The 14,114-nt window shown below is 35.9% G+C and overlaps 1 protein-coding gene across 1 annotated transcript in view; it reads left to right on the top strand.

Annotated features, from left to right (window-relative positions):
* Positions 1 to 14,114, top strand: part of MYO16 (myosin XVI) — a 277,452-nt gene that overhangs the window by 130,543 nt on the left and 132,795 nt on the right. Inside the window, 1 exon segment of the mRNA XM_009997923.1 lies at positions 3,912 to 4,059. Within this exon segment, the coding sequence (XP_009996225.1) occupies positions 3,912 to 4,059 (148 nt within the window).

Raw genomic sequence — 14,114 nt, 5'->3', positions numbered from 1 at the left:
GGAAAGAGTAAATGGTCTTTCAAGTAAATTAAAATAATTCCTAATAAAGCTAAGGCTCCTGGCATTTTCCTAAAATTGTTAAAAAAGAAGGCTAGGAAGAGAAAATCAAGCTGACAAACTTATTCTCCAGATTTCCCTGCCTTTTTTTCCAGGCTTTGCTTTTCTCAGTCTTCACTTTTTGAAAATCAAGGCCTGATTTATTTTTTTTAAGATGTACTGAAATGGAAGGATCTGATTTGATTTGTAAAAAGGAGAAGAAAGCATATTCACCTCTGAGTGTTACAAACATTTTTTTACCTATTAAAAATGTTCAGACGTGAAACTATTTTGATGTAAGAAAGATAAGCTATTTGGCATGTTTTTATACTGTTTCAGATCTGAACTTTTAAATGTTATTTTGTCTTTAGCAGTAGTTGTGTTTAGGACACCATGGTTTTTGAGAAATAGCAATGTAGTTTCAACGAATGCATAGCTGGAAGAAAGATTTCACTGGTCACACTTTAAATACAGAGTCCTCTTGCTGACTGCGTAGCTGCTCAGTAGATCAAGTGATCTGTTAAAGGATGTACAAATTTCCTTGTGCCTGTAAGTAGAGTTAACATTGCACAAAAATGTCAAACTTTGATCTGAAAGTCTATTATTTTTCCCTTTTATTTCACACAAAAATTAAAGAACATCTAATTTTACTTTGTAGAAAAGCATATTGCTGTGATAGTTTTCTTTGTGAGCTACCTTAGCTCCATTAAGATGGTGCTGTGTTTGATTCTTGCTGATCAGAAGCTCAGCTTTTCTTAACAGCTCTTCCCATTGCTGGAGATGCTAACTATGATGAACTGTATTTACCCTTATTAAAGCAGGTGACTTGAAGTACCTGAAAAAGATTTAATTAATTTGTGCCATCTAAATAAGCGGTGTTGCCCAAGATCAAAGCTGAATGTATTAATTAATCAGATAGATGACCTTCAGTAACATTTTTCTCACTTTTGACAATCAATGAATGTTAAAAACACCTGCATGATAGTAATGAAAACCTTAGTGAAGATCACTGCACACACAAAAAAGTGATTAAAGATTACTAATAGCCTCTTTTCAAATTAATTGATGGTAGGGCTAGGTTTACTGAGAAATAACCTACAAGAACAATAAAAGATAGAAATCAGGTTCATCTATTCTGATTTAGCCTGCAGGAATGGCAGCCAGGTAATGACTGATTCTGATGAAAGTGTGTGTCTGAGCCAGTCCTGCCATGATAGGTTAAGACTGCATTGCTTCAATTTGTAATGCACTGCAAAGTTACTGGAGCCAGAAACACTAGAAACATATCCTGCTACCAGCTTAATGACTACCTAAGTGTGCCCTTCTACTTCCAGCCCAGTTCCTTTTTCCATAGTGTGCCAACAGAGGGCTAGATGGCTGATATAAAATATCTCATAATATAGGTTCCATAATGGCAGGAGTTCACTTCTACTTTTTGTGGGATGATTAAATGGGCCACTTGATTCAGTGAATCAGCCATACAATGCTTTTCTCTCAGGCCTACTAGCTCTTCAGTAGCTAGAATTCTAGGCATAGTTTTGATTGCCAGCACACGTCAGGCCATGCCTGCACTGTACAATAAATGAAAGGGTGGAAGATGCTCTTGGGTGGTGTACCACTGACCTTCCATACTACTTAACTGGTATATGTTTGGGATGCTTTGGCCCATGCAGAGTACCATTTTGTGACACTGTGCATAGTTATACTCAGTTCAAGGACAGCACTTAACTTCTGGGATCTTTCTCAAAACAGTATTTTCATGATTGTCCAATTTTGTTTCCCTCCTCTCTACATTGTCTTTCAATAATATTCTCTAGGCTGCTTTCTGTCATACACACAACTTCAAGTAACTTTAAGTTTGCTGTGTTTAACAGTATAGACAGAAACTTGGAGCTCTCCAAAAGACAGGAAAATACTTATGTGAAATTAAAAATATATTTACTAGACAAATACAGATGGTGGAGGAATAACCAAGCTGGCTCTGAATGAGCTACTGTGGATCATAGTAGTTGTAGTATGGTGGCAAGAGCAGTATGGTGGCAGGAGCATGACTTTCTGGCTTCTAGCCTAGCCATTGGGCTAATGCAGCTGCAGTACTTCTGATACACACTCTCACATGCCAAGATCTAAGCTGCATAATTTTGCTCAACATTGCACTGGGGAGCTTTGAGTCCAAAGCTGATTCTGAAAATACTGTTTCAACTATCCACATCTTTAGAAGTCTTCAAATTCCCATGCTGCCTTCAAACTTCAGGTCTCTCAGGCATCTGAATTTGTGCTTCTGAATATGCCTAGAAATGCAGCAGTTTTGACTGCACCGAATCACTCAGTTCTGTTTTATGCTTAAACCACTCTTGCTTCAAAAATTTTTTTAAAAAAATCTAAAGAAACGTGAGTGGTTTAAAAATTATGTATGTTTAGAGTGCATACTTACTGTGCTAGAAGATGCAGGTACCACTATTTTCTGTCACTGAATGCTCAAGAGCTACTTCCAGTTCATAAAGGAAGGAGTCTTAGATGAGTTGGTTGCCATCCAGACTGTGGGAAGCTACGGTTTAATAGCCTCCTCTGCTTGCAGGGTTTCAAATACACAGCTGCTCCATTGCTTAGAAGTGCACCTTCTTTTCTCAATTCAACAGTCTTTTCCAGGGTAAGGATGCTCACTAAGACCCTGTGAAAGCTCTGCATTATTGCAGAGACTGGAATGCATAAAGCTGCAACAGAATATACTGCATCCTAGTGGTGGGGGTGCAAAGTTGTGTGTGAAGGGACATGTTTCTGGTCTTTGCACCACAGCTAGAATTTAACCGATGAAGAGATGAAGTGCACAAACAGTGGGGTAAGTGGGAACTCGAATCAGGTTCTCTCTCCCTGCAAGAGTCCTGACCTTTAGCTACAGTTAGGTGTTCCGTTGTTCTCTTTAGCCTACCACATCTGGAATTGTGTGGTGGTGTACACTCATGGGGGAACTGATAAGCAGTCTACCCAAAAAAGTGTATCTCCCTCTGTCTCTTCACAAATACCTCTAAAATGCCTGTAACCTAATGAAGCAGACAAATTGATGTGACAGTCCGGTATTTCCTCTGTTCCTGTGCTTCTGCTTTCAGAACCTTAGTGGGTCTCAGGTTATGTCTGATCCTGTAATCAGCATTTCTGTAGGCAAATCGTAGTCAGGTTTGTCCTCCTTCACCTTCTTCCCAGATGTGCTAATTCACATGGCTTCTCATTTAGCCAGCTTATCATAACCTTCTGAGGGTTTCCCCAGGCACAGCTTAGTAAGGTTATTGGTGACCAGTTTGGCAGAGGATTTGTCTCTCTGTAACCATCTAGAAGTAACCAACTAGTAGTCAGGTGGCTAATCTGAACTATGAATCTAAGCATTCTTGATTGCCAACTGAGAAAGAGGAAATGGTTCCAAGGGCAGTTTTTCCATGATGTCTTTAATCTCTCTTTCATCTTTCTCTCTCTGTTAAGAAGGAGCCTAGAATAGTCGTAAATGCTTAGATGTGTGCACTTTAGTGAGATGACTAATAAATAGCATGTGTCTTAGAAGGTATCCCCTAATATGAAAACTTGTTCCTCAAATAAGTAAAACAGAGTACAAATTACCATAATTATCTTTAAAATTAAGTAATTCTGAAGATAAGACAGTAAGTAAGACATTTGTTCCACTATTTTTTACAGAATTAGGGGTTTATGTGTGATATATATATATAAATCCTTGGTAGAATGAATGGTAATGTTTTTTGTACCATGCTCACCTCAGACTGTTTTGTATGAAACATTATGTATTATTCAGTGTTGCAATGGTGAATGGTTTAAAATATCTGTTTGAGCAATCAGTATAATGATGAATTTGTTTGTTTCTCAATCAGCTAGGATTTATACATACATGTTGGAGAAGTCTCGTGTCATTATGCAACCTCTCAACCAGAGTAATTTTCATGTTTTTTACTTGATGATGGATGGGCTGTCTGCTGAAGAAAAATACACCCTGCATCTCAGTAATTTGTCTGCACACAGGTAAGAAAACAACTTGATATTTAATATTAATTTTTTTCCTATTGTATTGTGAGATCTGGTGTCCAGTAGTTAACATTGTTGTCATGACTTTTCAATGAGCTCTGAGGTTTTTTATTATTGAATACCTGTTCATGAGGATTTGGTTCCAGAGTACATGTACACCCTTTTAGCAAGATCAGTCTTACATCCATTAGGATTACTGTTTTACAGGAGAAAAAGGAAGGAAACCTCTTAGCTAATTTTTCATCTTCTGTGGACTAGAGTAGATTTGTTCATTTGATTTTTTTGCACTTGGTGAAACTTTTTGTCTTCAGGAAAGACTGTTTTATTAAAATCAGAGTTTTCTTACGGAAGGAGTTGATTCTGGTGAATTTTCACTATACATAACTTATATTTCTGTTTTCATGTTGAGATTTACTTTGCCTTAGATTTATTAAGAAAAACAGAAGCAAAGTTTTGACTGCTTTGAAACTAAGGACAGGATTCAACACCCAACACCTAAAGTTAGGTTTCTGTGTGTCTCCATGTAAGCAGGTTGCTCAGCTCCCATTTGCCATCAAAGGAGATTGTGTATCTGTTCAGGTCTATGTAGAGCTACATGTAGATGTGTGCTTTGGGCTAAACTGAACATTTGTGGCTTTACAAACTGTGATGACTATATCCCCTTTAATAGCAAGGGCTTAGATATAAAGAGCTGTATATAGACACCTGAATGTAGTTTATCTGAGTCTGAATACACTCCAAATGTTACACGTGAATGGAATTTTTTATTTTTTTTTCAGCAGTATCTCAAAGTTATTCATTCACATTCTTTTGGAATTAAATAATATTCCAGATGTAGATTATTTGCCTTTCTTTCTTCAGTCTTTCCTAGGTGATTCTGTAGAAATACCATATAATGAGAAAAGCCTGCTTGGTATTAATGATCTCTTAAATTGGCTAAGTTTATAACAGGCATAGTGAATAGCTGCAAAAAGGCCAATAGTAGTTAAAATAATGTAAAATGAGTGGTTTGAGTTTTTTATATCTAAGCCTTTTTCACATTTATTTCTCTCAGCTTTTCTATCTTCCATTCTGGCTGGTGCTTGGATAAAATAGAATTCCCAGATTCAGGGCCTGTAAATAGAAAGATGCCACATTTATTTTTGTAGAAATAAAGGTTTCTTGATTGTGATTTTTGCATAAAGGCAAGTAGTCACACTACTGTTGTTTGGTAATATTTTAAGCTGTTAGCACTTCTGGTATTATAGAGGATAGAGTAATGGACTAGCTCTGAAGAAACTTAAGGCCAAGTTGCTTTACGAAACATTACCCACTTCAAAGAGGGGGAGAGGAAGAGTTAAATTCTACATTGTAATTCTTCTGAAGGCTTTGAAGGCCAAAAGGATTCTGAGGTCCTGATCATTAATTTATTCCTCCTCTAGCAAAAGTTGTTTGGAATCACTCAGTTTATTCAGAAAGTGAAATAGTTTGAAGTCACTTTGCAAGAAGCTCCAACTGGAAAGAACTTAGCAAAACCATGAATAATTAGATTGACATGAACAAAGCTTTATCTGCTAAGATATCTGATAAGCATCCAAAAAGAACAAAATAGTATCTTTAAATAGATGTCTGAACATTGCAGTACCAAGTCTTTAGAAGTAATTTATAGCCAAATTTTACATAATGCTGCTTTAATCAATTATGCTTTACTTTGGCTACATAGAGTAGATTGTATCTTGCATTATTGAGGAAGAGTTTAAACCAAGTATTTCTTGCCTTAAACTCCTGAGTGTAGTAGTTCAGTGGGCCAGATCTTTCTTGGTTGATAGAGTTAACCTAGGGGTGAATTTCTGCAGCATCAAACTCACACATGAATCAGAAGGCAGGATTTGGCCCCTGATACAAATTCTTTATTTCTGGCTTAGTCAAATTCTGATGAGATCATATCATTCTGGTAACATCAATAAGTGAATCTGTCATGTTTGCTTTAAGCAAGTGTAATCTTGACTCTAACAGCAAATATAATTAGGTAACAACTCTTTTGAAACTATAGGTGGTTCATGCCCAACTGCTTTTCAATAATTTCTCTGTTTCTCTCTGCATTGTTTAATATTGCACCTTTATGTACAAGATTGAACAATCTTAGTAAATAAAAGGCTGCTAAGATCACAAGATACATCTATTTTTTTCCATTCTTTGCTTAAGCTATTGTAATATGAGATAGGAGACATAGCATTGGTTTTCTATTCTCATTTTAAGGAAAAATACTTTAAAGAGTCAAAGAAATATTATCAATAGTGATTTTTGTTAGACTTTATGCCATAAAAGGTGAGAAGTAGTTCATATATTAAACAGTGTATAACTGAATCAAGAGTTAATGTAAATAACTAAAAGAGGAAATCCCTCCCCTTTGGAGTGACTGAGAGTTTCAGTAAGGCTGGGGTTTCACCCCAGTGTGTAGAGGGAGTTGTTAGGTTGTACTTGTGTTGTGTTTGATGCCATCCTGAGAGGGATCTTCAGCTCTGCACCTCAAATGTATGTTCTTGCAAGCATTATGACTGCTAGGGCAGCGAATGAAGAGAAATAGCTGGCCCCTTTCATTGAACCAATATACAACTAAGTTCTTAAAGCAGCAAGCCATCTAAATCTATATAGGGAGGGAACTGAACGAATACATCTCCCACCGTGCACATGCATCATGAAAGAGAAAAGCAGAAGCAGTTTCTGAAAGGTAAGATCATTTTTCAAGATTTATCAGGGGCAGCATATCGGAAATTGAAAGAGAGTCTTGAAAGGGCAAGTTAAGGCTTTTTGATTAACAACAGTACTCCCATGTGTTCATTACTTTTGGAAGCTGATTTTTATCAGCAGATCCTTGATTGAAATTTCCAAAATTTATATTGATTTGGTGTGTTTCAAAAGAACTTTGTTTATCTTCATGATGATGTAATATAGAGAGATTAGAGATTTGAAGTTATATTCTCAATTTACTCTTGATTTACTCTTTGTATTTTGTGAGGTGCAGATACAGTCGATTACTACGAGCATTGCTTTCTGGCTGTGAAGTTTAGCCTCATAATAAAAGTATGTACTAGCTTTTCTAGCACATTATTTTTAGCCTCATAGTTACAGTAGGTACCTTAGTAATAATCTTGCAACCAAAGTGAAACAGAGAGCAAAGAAGAGAGTGCCAGTGGTGACAGATCGGCTTGTAAACGGTCTTCAACCCTGCTGAAGAAAGGGTACTAAAAGAGTAAGAGAAAGAGAGGAAAGAAAATATGCAGGGGAAAAAACTTACAGAAAAGGAAGTGGGAAGACTTGCTTTAATTATTATGAATAATTGCTTCATATTAGCAATATGATATTCCAACAATAGAAGAATGTCTTTGTGCGATAGGTCTATGTAAGATACTCAAACATCCTGTCATTAAAAATCATGTCATCACATTTGTATATGTATATTAGGAATACAGGGGAGAACTTTGTAGAGTAGGGATGATGATTGGACTCTGTGATCCCAAGGGTCTTTCCCAACCTGAATAGTTCTATGATTCTGTGATAGCTTAAGGCTACTGCACGATAGAAAATTGTTTCAGAAATGGCAGTGGATTTGGCAGCTGGTCAACTCGATCTCACCATTTTCAGTTTAAACAAGATTGCTAGTTCTCCTAATTAATTGTACTGTTACGGCCTTAACTATCATAGGCAAACTCATACAATGCTCTCAGTATTGCAGGGTGATTCTGACAGATCTTTTGTAGTCCTCCATTGTAACGTCAGATCTTTGTCAACCAACGTTTAGAGGTTGAAATATACTGCTTGTAAATAAGGTGTATGTGTAAAACTAAACAACTTTGAGCAGAGGAAAATGCTAATATACACATTCATGCAGAAGCTGGACTAAGGCTGGGGAGTGCATTTTGTGTTTGTATTTTCAGATTGCTGTTCCCAGATATGCAAAACTTTCCTTCTTCCCACAGAGCAATGATGTGCACTGTAGTGTGTGTTCTCTCTGCCTATGCTGTTTCCTACCCCACCACCCCCACCATGCTTAAAAAGCAGTGACATTCTTCTGCAACAGTAGCTGTGTATAAGTTCATAGGACTGGTGTATCTTCTTTTACAGTTTCTCAGTGTAGGTGTCCTTCTCATTGCAAATAAGAAAACTGTCTTAATTTCAGTGATAAAGCAGTAATTTTAGTGATTGAATTTCTCATTAAAATCTAAACTGATCAGAACTTCTTTGCTTGGTGATTGAGGAAATTCCAACTCTTGTACAATAAGGCTGATCTTCAGAGTGACCTTGGAGATTACAGTGAGAAAAAGTGAATAATGTATAAAAGATCCCAGAAGACATTTAGAGGCATTAAGTACAAAGGCATATGCCTGATTTTTGTGTGTGTGTTTCCAGTCATCATCTTTTCTAACAAGAACTAATACAATGTGTGCAAAATGGTGATTATTCTAATGTTGTCCATACTGAATATCACTCTTCCTTTCCTTCACATGCAAGAGCTCAGAAGGAGAATTTTCAAGATTATGAGTGGCCACTAGCTCCAGCTGTCCCCAGTTTGACCAACTTAGGAGGCAACCTCTTGCTTTTTTAACTGCTACAGATATAAAACCAGGAAGACGTTGTATATTTCGATGCCTTCTCTCTTTCTTTTCTCTCCGTGTATCTTTGCATGCCATTTTTCTTTCCAATCATGTGACTATTTTCTCATTTAAGATGCAGCAGAAAGAATTATCAGTCTTGAAAATAGCACTTTCCTCTAGCTATGCCATTCATCTACAAATATAGCTGTGGCAGTCTAATAATAAAAGTTAAATTCATAGAGAAAATTTGTTGGGTTTTTTTCATTAATCCCACATAATTGGAAAACTCCACATTTTAGGGACTTTCCAGTCTTGTGATACTTTATGCTATTTCCTTGTATTCAAGCCTGACAGGTAATTTTTTCCTCATAGATAATCACTTTGATATAAACTTGCACTACCCTCATAAAGCCCAGCTGTGTCCATAAAAATTCACAGAAGCAGTTACACAATAACATTTTGATCCCTTTGTTTCAGAAATTACCTGTTGCTGATACCTGTTTCTGATGACTAGAGGGAAATCCAAACAACTGTTAGACCTGTCTTACAAAATTTGTTGGATCTAAGTACTGTGAATGAAATAGCTAGATCTTGAAGGGTTACATCAGATATTCCCACAGGTGATAGTACTGCTGGAATAATAATTTTTCTATGAAGTGCCACGTTACATCACTTCACCAAACTGCCATTAGACTTAGTGTGCCTAAAGTCAGCGCAAGTTAGTTGTACCAAATTATCAGTCTCTCCCCAATAATGTCTGGTTTTGAGACCCCACAAACTTCACTGTTGAGAATCAAATTTAGTTTTAAATCTTGCTGACAAGATAAAGCTCCAGGCAACCAGGAAAGTGGCATTAATTTTATTTAAATTTTGCAGGAAGATAAAGCTCAAACTCAGAGGTTTCTCGACTTTTCCATTGTGGGTGATATGAGCACAGGATGGGAAAAAAGCTGTGCTGGCAGGTGTTAGGCTTACCATCCCTGCAGCTAAATAACCATGACGGTCAAGTCCTTCTAATTCCACTTGGCCTACACCCCTTCCTAATTCTTCAGTGGAAATACTAGCAGCCTATCTTGTATGCTTTTCTTTAAATATTATCTTGTCAGACACATCCAGGTAAATCATACCGAGTGAGACTTTCAAATCTTGACTTAATTCTCAAATACTAGCAACAGTTTATCTAGGCCTCTTTTGAATTGTGAGTTTTCAATACCTTTTCCAGGATGTAGGTGGTTCTGTGTGCTACCCCTGCCCTCCTGGCACATCCCCAGGGCACTAAGCAGATTCAGGGATGGTCAGTGCAGTCAGATGCTACCCAGAGAGCAGGGCAGGGCCATGGGAATGTGATCAGGAGGTGACCAGACTGGGACATGACCCCACAGGTCAGGACTATCTGTAGCTGGGCACAGACATGGCTGAACCCAAATCAGGCCAGCAGCAAGCAACCTAAGCTCAAAAGCCACTTTTGAGTCATGGTGGGTCTCAAAAAGGTGTGCTGCACAGCCCAGGCAGCTAAACCCTTGAAGGGGCAAAGGGCATTCAAGAAATTTGCAGAATCATTGAAGATCCTTCATCAGTTTTTAATAAGAGTTAATGAATATCTAATATTTTCCCACATTATCAAAAAACAGCTAAATCTTCAAAGTTCTCTATTAATTGCCCTCCCTGCATACATTTTTTTTTTCTTCAATATGTGTGTTTTCTTTAGCATATTGCCTGTAATCTTGTGCTTAATTAACACTTTAAATACATGGCAGTTGTTGAGGCAACTATCAGGCTAATGATTCGTAGTTCTTGTGTCACCCTTAAGATTTTTTTGCCGTGGATCTTTTGGCATTTAAGTTCTTAGTAAATAGATGAGTGAAGAAGAGGTAAAACCTGAATCAGTCTCACAATTCCTATTCATTTCACAACCTAATTTTTAATCTTACAATAAATCATACAGATAACTTATCACTCGTTTCTACTTTCTTCATGTTCATTTTTCTGTACTTAGCATTGGCCACCCTACTAACACATGAACCAAGACCTTCCAAAATTAGAAGTGCAATTGATATTTTACAGAGGATAAGGAATTTTAAAGATTGGATGACTATATATAGGTGATTCTCAAAGGCAGTGTGTGAAATTTATCATCTTTCTATTATCTGACTTCCACATACTTCTATTGTAATGAATGTTGAGTAGAGACTTAATCTTCAAATCATTATACTGGAATTATTCTTGAAAAAGTTTTACTCTGCCAAAAGTAACTGGAGCACTCTGAGAAAAAGTTGTCTGGCCTCGGCTATCCAACCTAACTTCAATTTTGCATCTAATACAATTTGATTTATTTTTTTTCCTGCTTGCAGACACTTTTCATAACAGCTGAGGGGTTTAAAGGTGAAGCTTAGGTTATTGTAAAATAAGATTTTCAAAGACATTTTTGGAGTCATTAGGATTTAAAAAAATATTTCTTAAAGTTTCAAAGGGAACTTTTTTTTTTTTTTAACTTTCTTTTTTCTCAGGTGTCTCAAAGTACTCTACCTTGAGCTGATGTGTGCATGCACATATATAGATATATCAAATGTATTTATACTCAACATTTTTTTTCCCATTTTACTGCTTCTTCCATGTTCCCTCTTCTCATCTGAAGGTCTTTTAAATTGGAAACAAACATTCAAGTTCTGGTTGAACAAGTACATCTCTATTTTTTTGATACTGTTCACGTTTTTCTGTCCTAACTTGATTACATGCAGCACAATCCTTTCTCTAAAAAGACTGCATTTTAAATGAATTAATACTTATAAGACCATACAGTGATACACATAGCACATACTATATATGTTAGCGTGCCTAAACAGCAAAGGACCATAAGGATATAAAAACTTTTCAAGCATGCTTGACCGACTTTCTAAGTAATGAGGTAATGTGAAGATTCAGTTTCAAATATGGATTTCAAAAGCGGTGGTAGTTAACTCTCATTTAGTTTTGCTGGAATCATTTCAGTACAATAAGTTAATATGTGAAATCTTAAACAAAAGTTAAAATTGCATTTGGTTTGCTTTGCTTTAAATTATGTGGTTCCAAAATAATAAAACAATAAATAATCAGTTTGCATCTTCCTGATACTATTTACTTATATTTCAGCTGCCTGCTGAAAACTTTAAGTGTGCTTGTTTGTTCCTTAGCTATCTTCGTACAATACTGCTGCAAAAATCTGAGTCACAACATTAGGACTATTTTAAGGATAAAATCTTTAGATTCCAAATGAAATTAGGCAAATTCCATTTACTTAAATTCCAGAGAGATCTGACAACTAAACTACACCAGCTAGTTATTAGAAAAGTAATGGAGGAAGTAGAAGCAGATATATTTGTCTGATATTCTGGAGCAGGTTTAAACTTGCTTCAGTGAGTTTTGTATGAATGTAACCTGAAATAACTTAAATATCAAAAAATAGTATAAATTTTCTGTTGTCTTTTGCTTCTTCTTTTATTATTTTCCTTGCTTACTTTTGCTGCATACCATTTATTCTTTTCCTGTTTACCCTGGGTTTATTGATGTCTGAATTTTTTAACCGATTTTTATTTTTAAGATTGAACTGTCTTTACTCTGTGTATATCATAAGCATATTCCAGCAAAAGGCACTTTCACATTGTTGTCTTTAATGTGTTTTTCCCTGCCCTCTTATAATTTTAGCTTCCACTTTCCTTGTCACCAACTGGTGACAGTCTTTACCCCAGTACTCTTACCTTCTTCAATTTTCCTTTGTCTTTCTCATTCAGCAGGTTTTATGAGTAAATATGGTTTATGAGGTTATTTAACTTGTTTTACTCTTTTTTCCTCCCTGGAAATGAACAGGAATTGGAGCAAAAGAAATTATTATTATTTTCCCCTTAGTTCGCTTTTTCTCTCCTATTCTTTCTTTGAAATTCAGGCTCCATTAATCACTTAGAGAATGATCTTCAGGCATCGCTGTTGCTCTTCATACTTCAAAGGAGGAAAAGTTGAGTGGCAACATCATTAAATGACTGATGTGTGATTTATTATGTTGGATAATAATAATCATGACTAACTCACTTATTTTTGTTAAGGATGGACACCTGAAAATATATGTTGTGTTAACATGTTTTAAATGTATAATTGTATTTAATTCTAATGTAGCATTTTACAGTACATGTTTTCAGATGTATCATAAGATCAAAAAATACAACAAAGCCTAACTAAGTTTGGGGGTTTTTGCATCCAATATCAATTTTTTAAAGTGTTGCTCAGTGGTCTAATTGATCTCATTTTTCTTGTTCATGTGCTTCACTTCTATTCAGCAAAGCTTTTAAGCTTAGTCTAATATTTAAGGTTAGACTCATATTTTAATGAAAATTAGATGGAACTCTGAGCAGCCTGTTAGTTTACAGAAGCTAAGAAATTTTTGAGGGTTTTTTAATAGGACAAGTATGATGACTGGACCATGTAGACTAAAATTTCCTCCCTAGGATCATCATTGTGCACCTTAATGTTCAGGAAACAGCTAACAATATAGTGTCAGTGATAAATGTAATGCTCTACAGCATCGTTCTGAAAATTGACTACATTTCCTCTTTATTAATCCCCCTCTTTCTGTGATTCGTAGATATTTGTGTCCTACAAGATTACTAGTGATTAGCATTGCAAGTACAGGAGATATAATCAGGAACACAGCTTCTATTTTCAAAACAGAACTGAAATCTGTATTTGTGTCATCTACTTTATTTTGCAAATTAAGTGGTTGTTTTTCTATTTGCAGATACATACACGTCATATACAAAGTGTACTTCTATGTTATTAACTTCATCTCACAATATTTGTTTTGAGTATCTGTCTGTGCAGTTGTTTTGAGTTGTTCACTCTGAATTCAGGGTTAGTTATATACACACCTGCTCACCTGCAATTTAATTACATGTCAGGATGTCCAAAACAGTATTTTTCTACTTGAAAGCAGACGTACCTTAGCTTTGGATTTTAATATTTTAATTATTTATTCCGTTTCAACATTAGCTGCTTTTAACATTACTGCTCTATTCCCAAAGGATCCTTTAAGAAAATACAGCTCCATTGATGTTTAATAATTGGTTTACATGAAATCCAAGAATATATATATATATATTTTTATTTAACAAAGTAAAAGTAGTAAAATATGTCTGAGATTTAGCTCAGTGTCTTTGTCTTAGGTCCCAAGTGCACTTGTTATTTGTCTGGCTTTCAGAATACATGCTGTAGAATTTCTGCTTTGTTTGAGAGTGTAGATCTGAAACTCATACTCCTCTGGGTATTTTCTTTCATTTGATGTTAACAATCCCCTCTTCATTATATTATTCTTCATACATATTGATTGAATAGTGGCAGAGAATGTACAGCACTCTATTGGCAGCCTCTCAGAGGTAAAGAAATAATTCTTCATTATTACCTCTCTTTTCAACAGCTGTTTTTCTCTCCATCATAGTTCTAACAAGCCAAAGG

The sequence above is a fragment of the Chaetura pelagica genome, unplaced genomic scaffold, assembly GCF_000747805.2.
Source record: "Chaetura pelagica isolate M959 unplaced genomic scaffold, ChaPel_1.0 scaffold123, whole genome shotgun sequence".
Taxonomy (NCBI): Eukaryota; Metazoa; Chordata; class Aves; order Apodiformes; family Apodidae; genus Chaetura; species Chaetura pelagica.
Note: the sequence above shows the minus strand (reverse complement) of the source record. Positions and strands in the feature narration are given on the sequence as shown.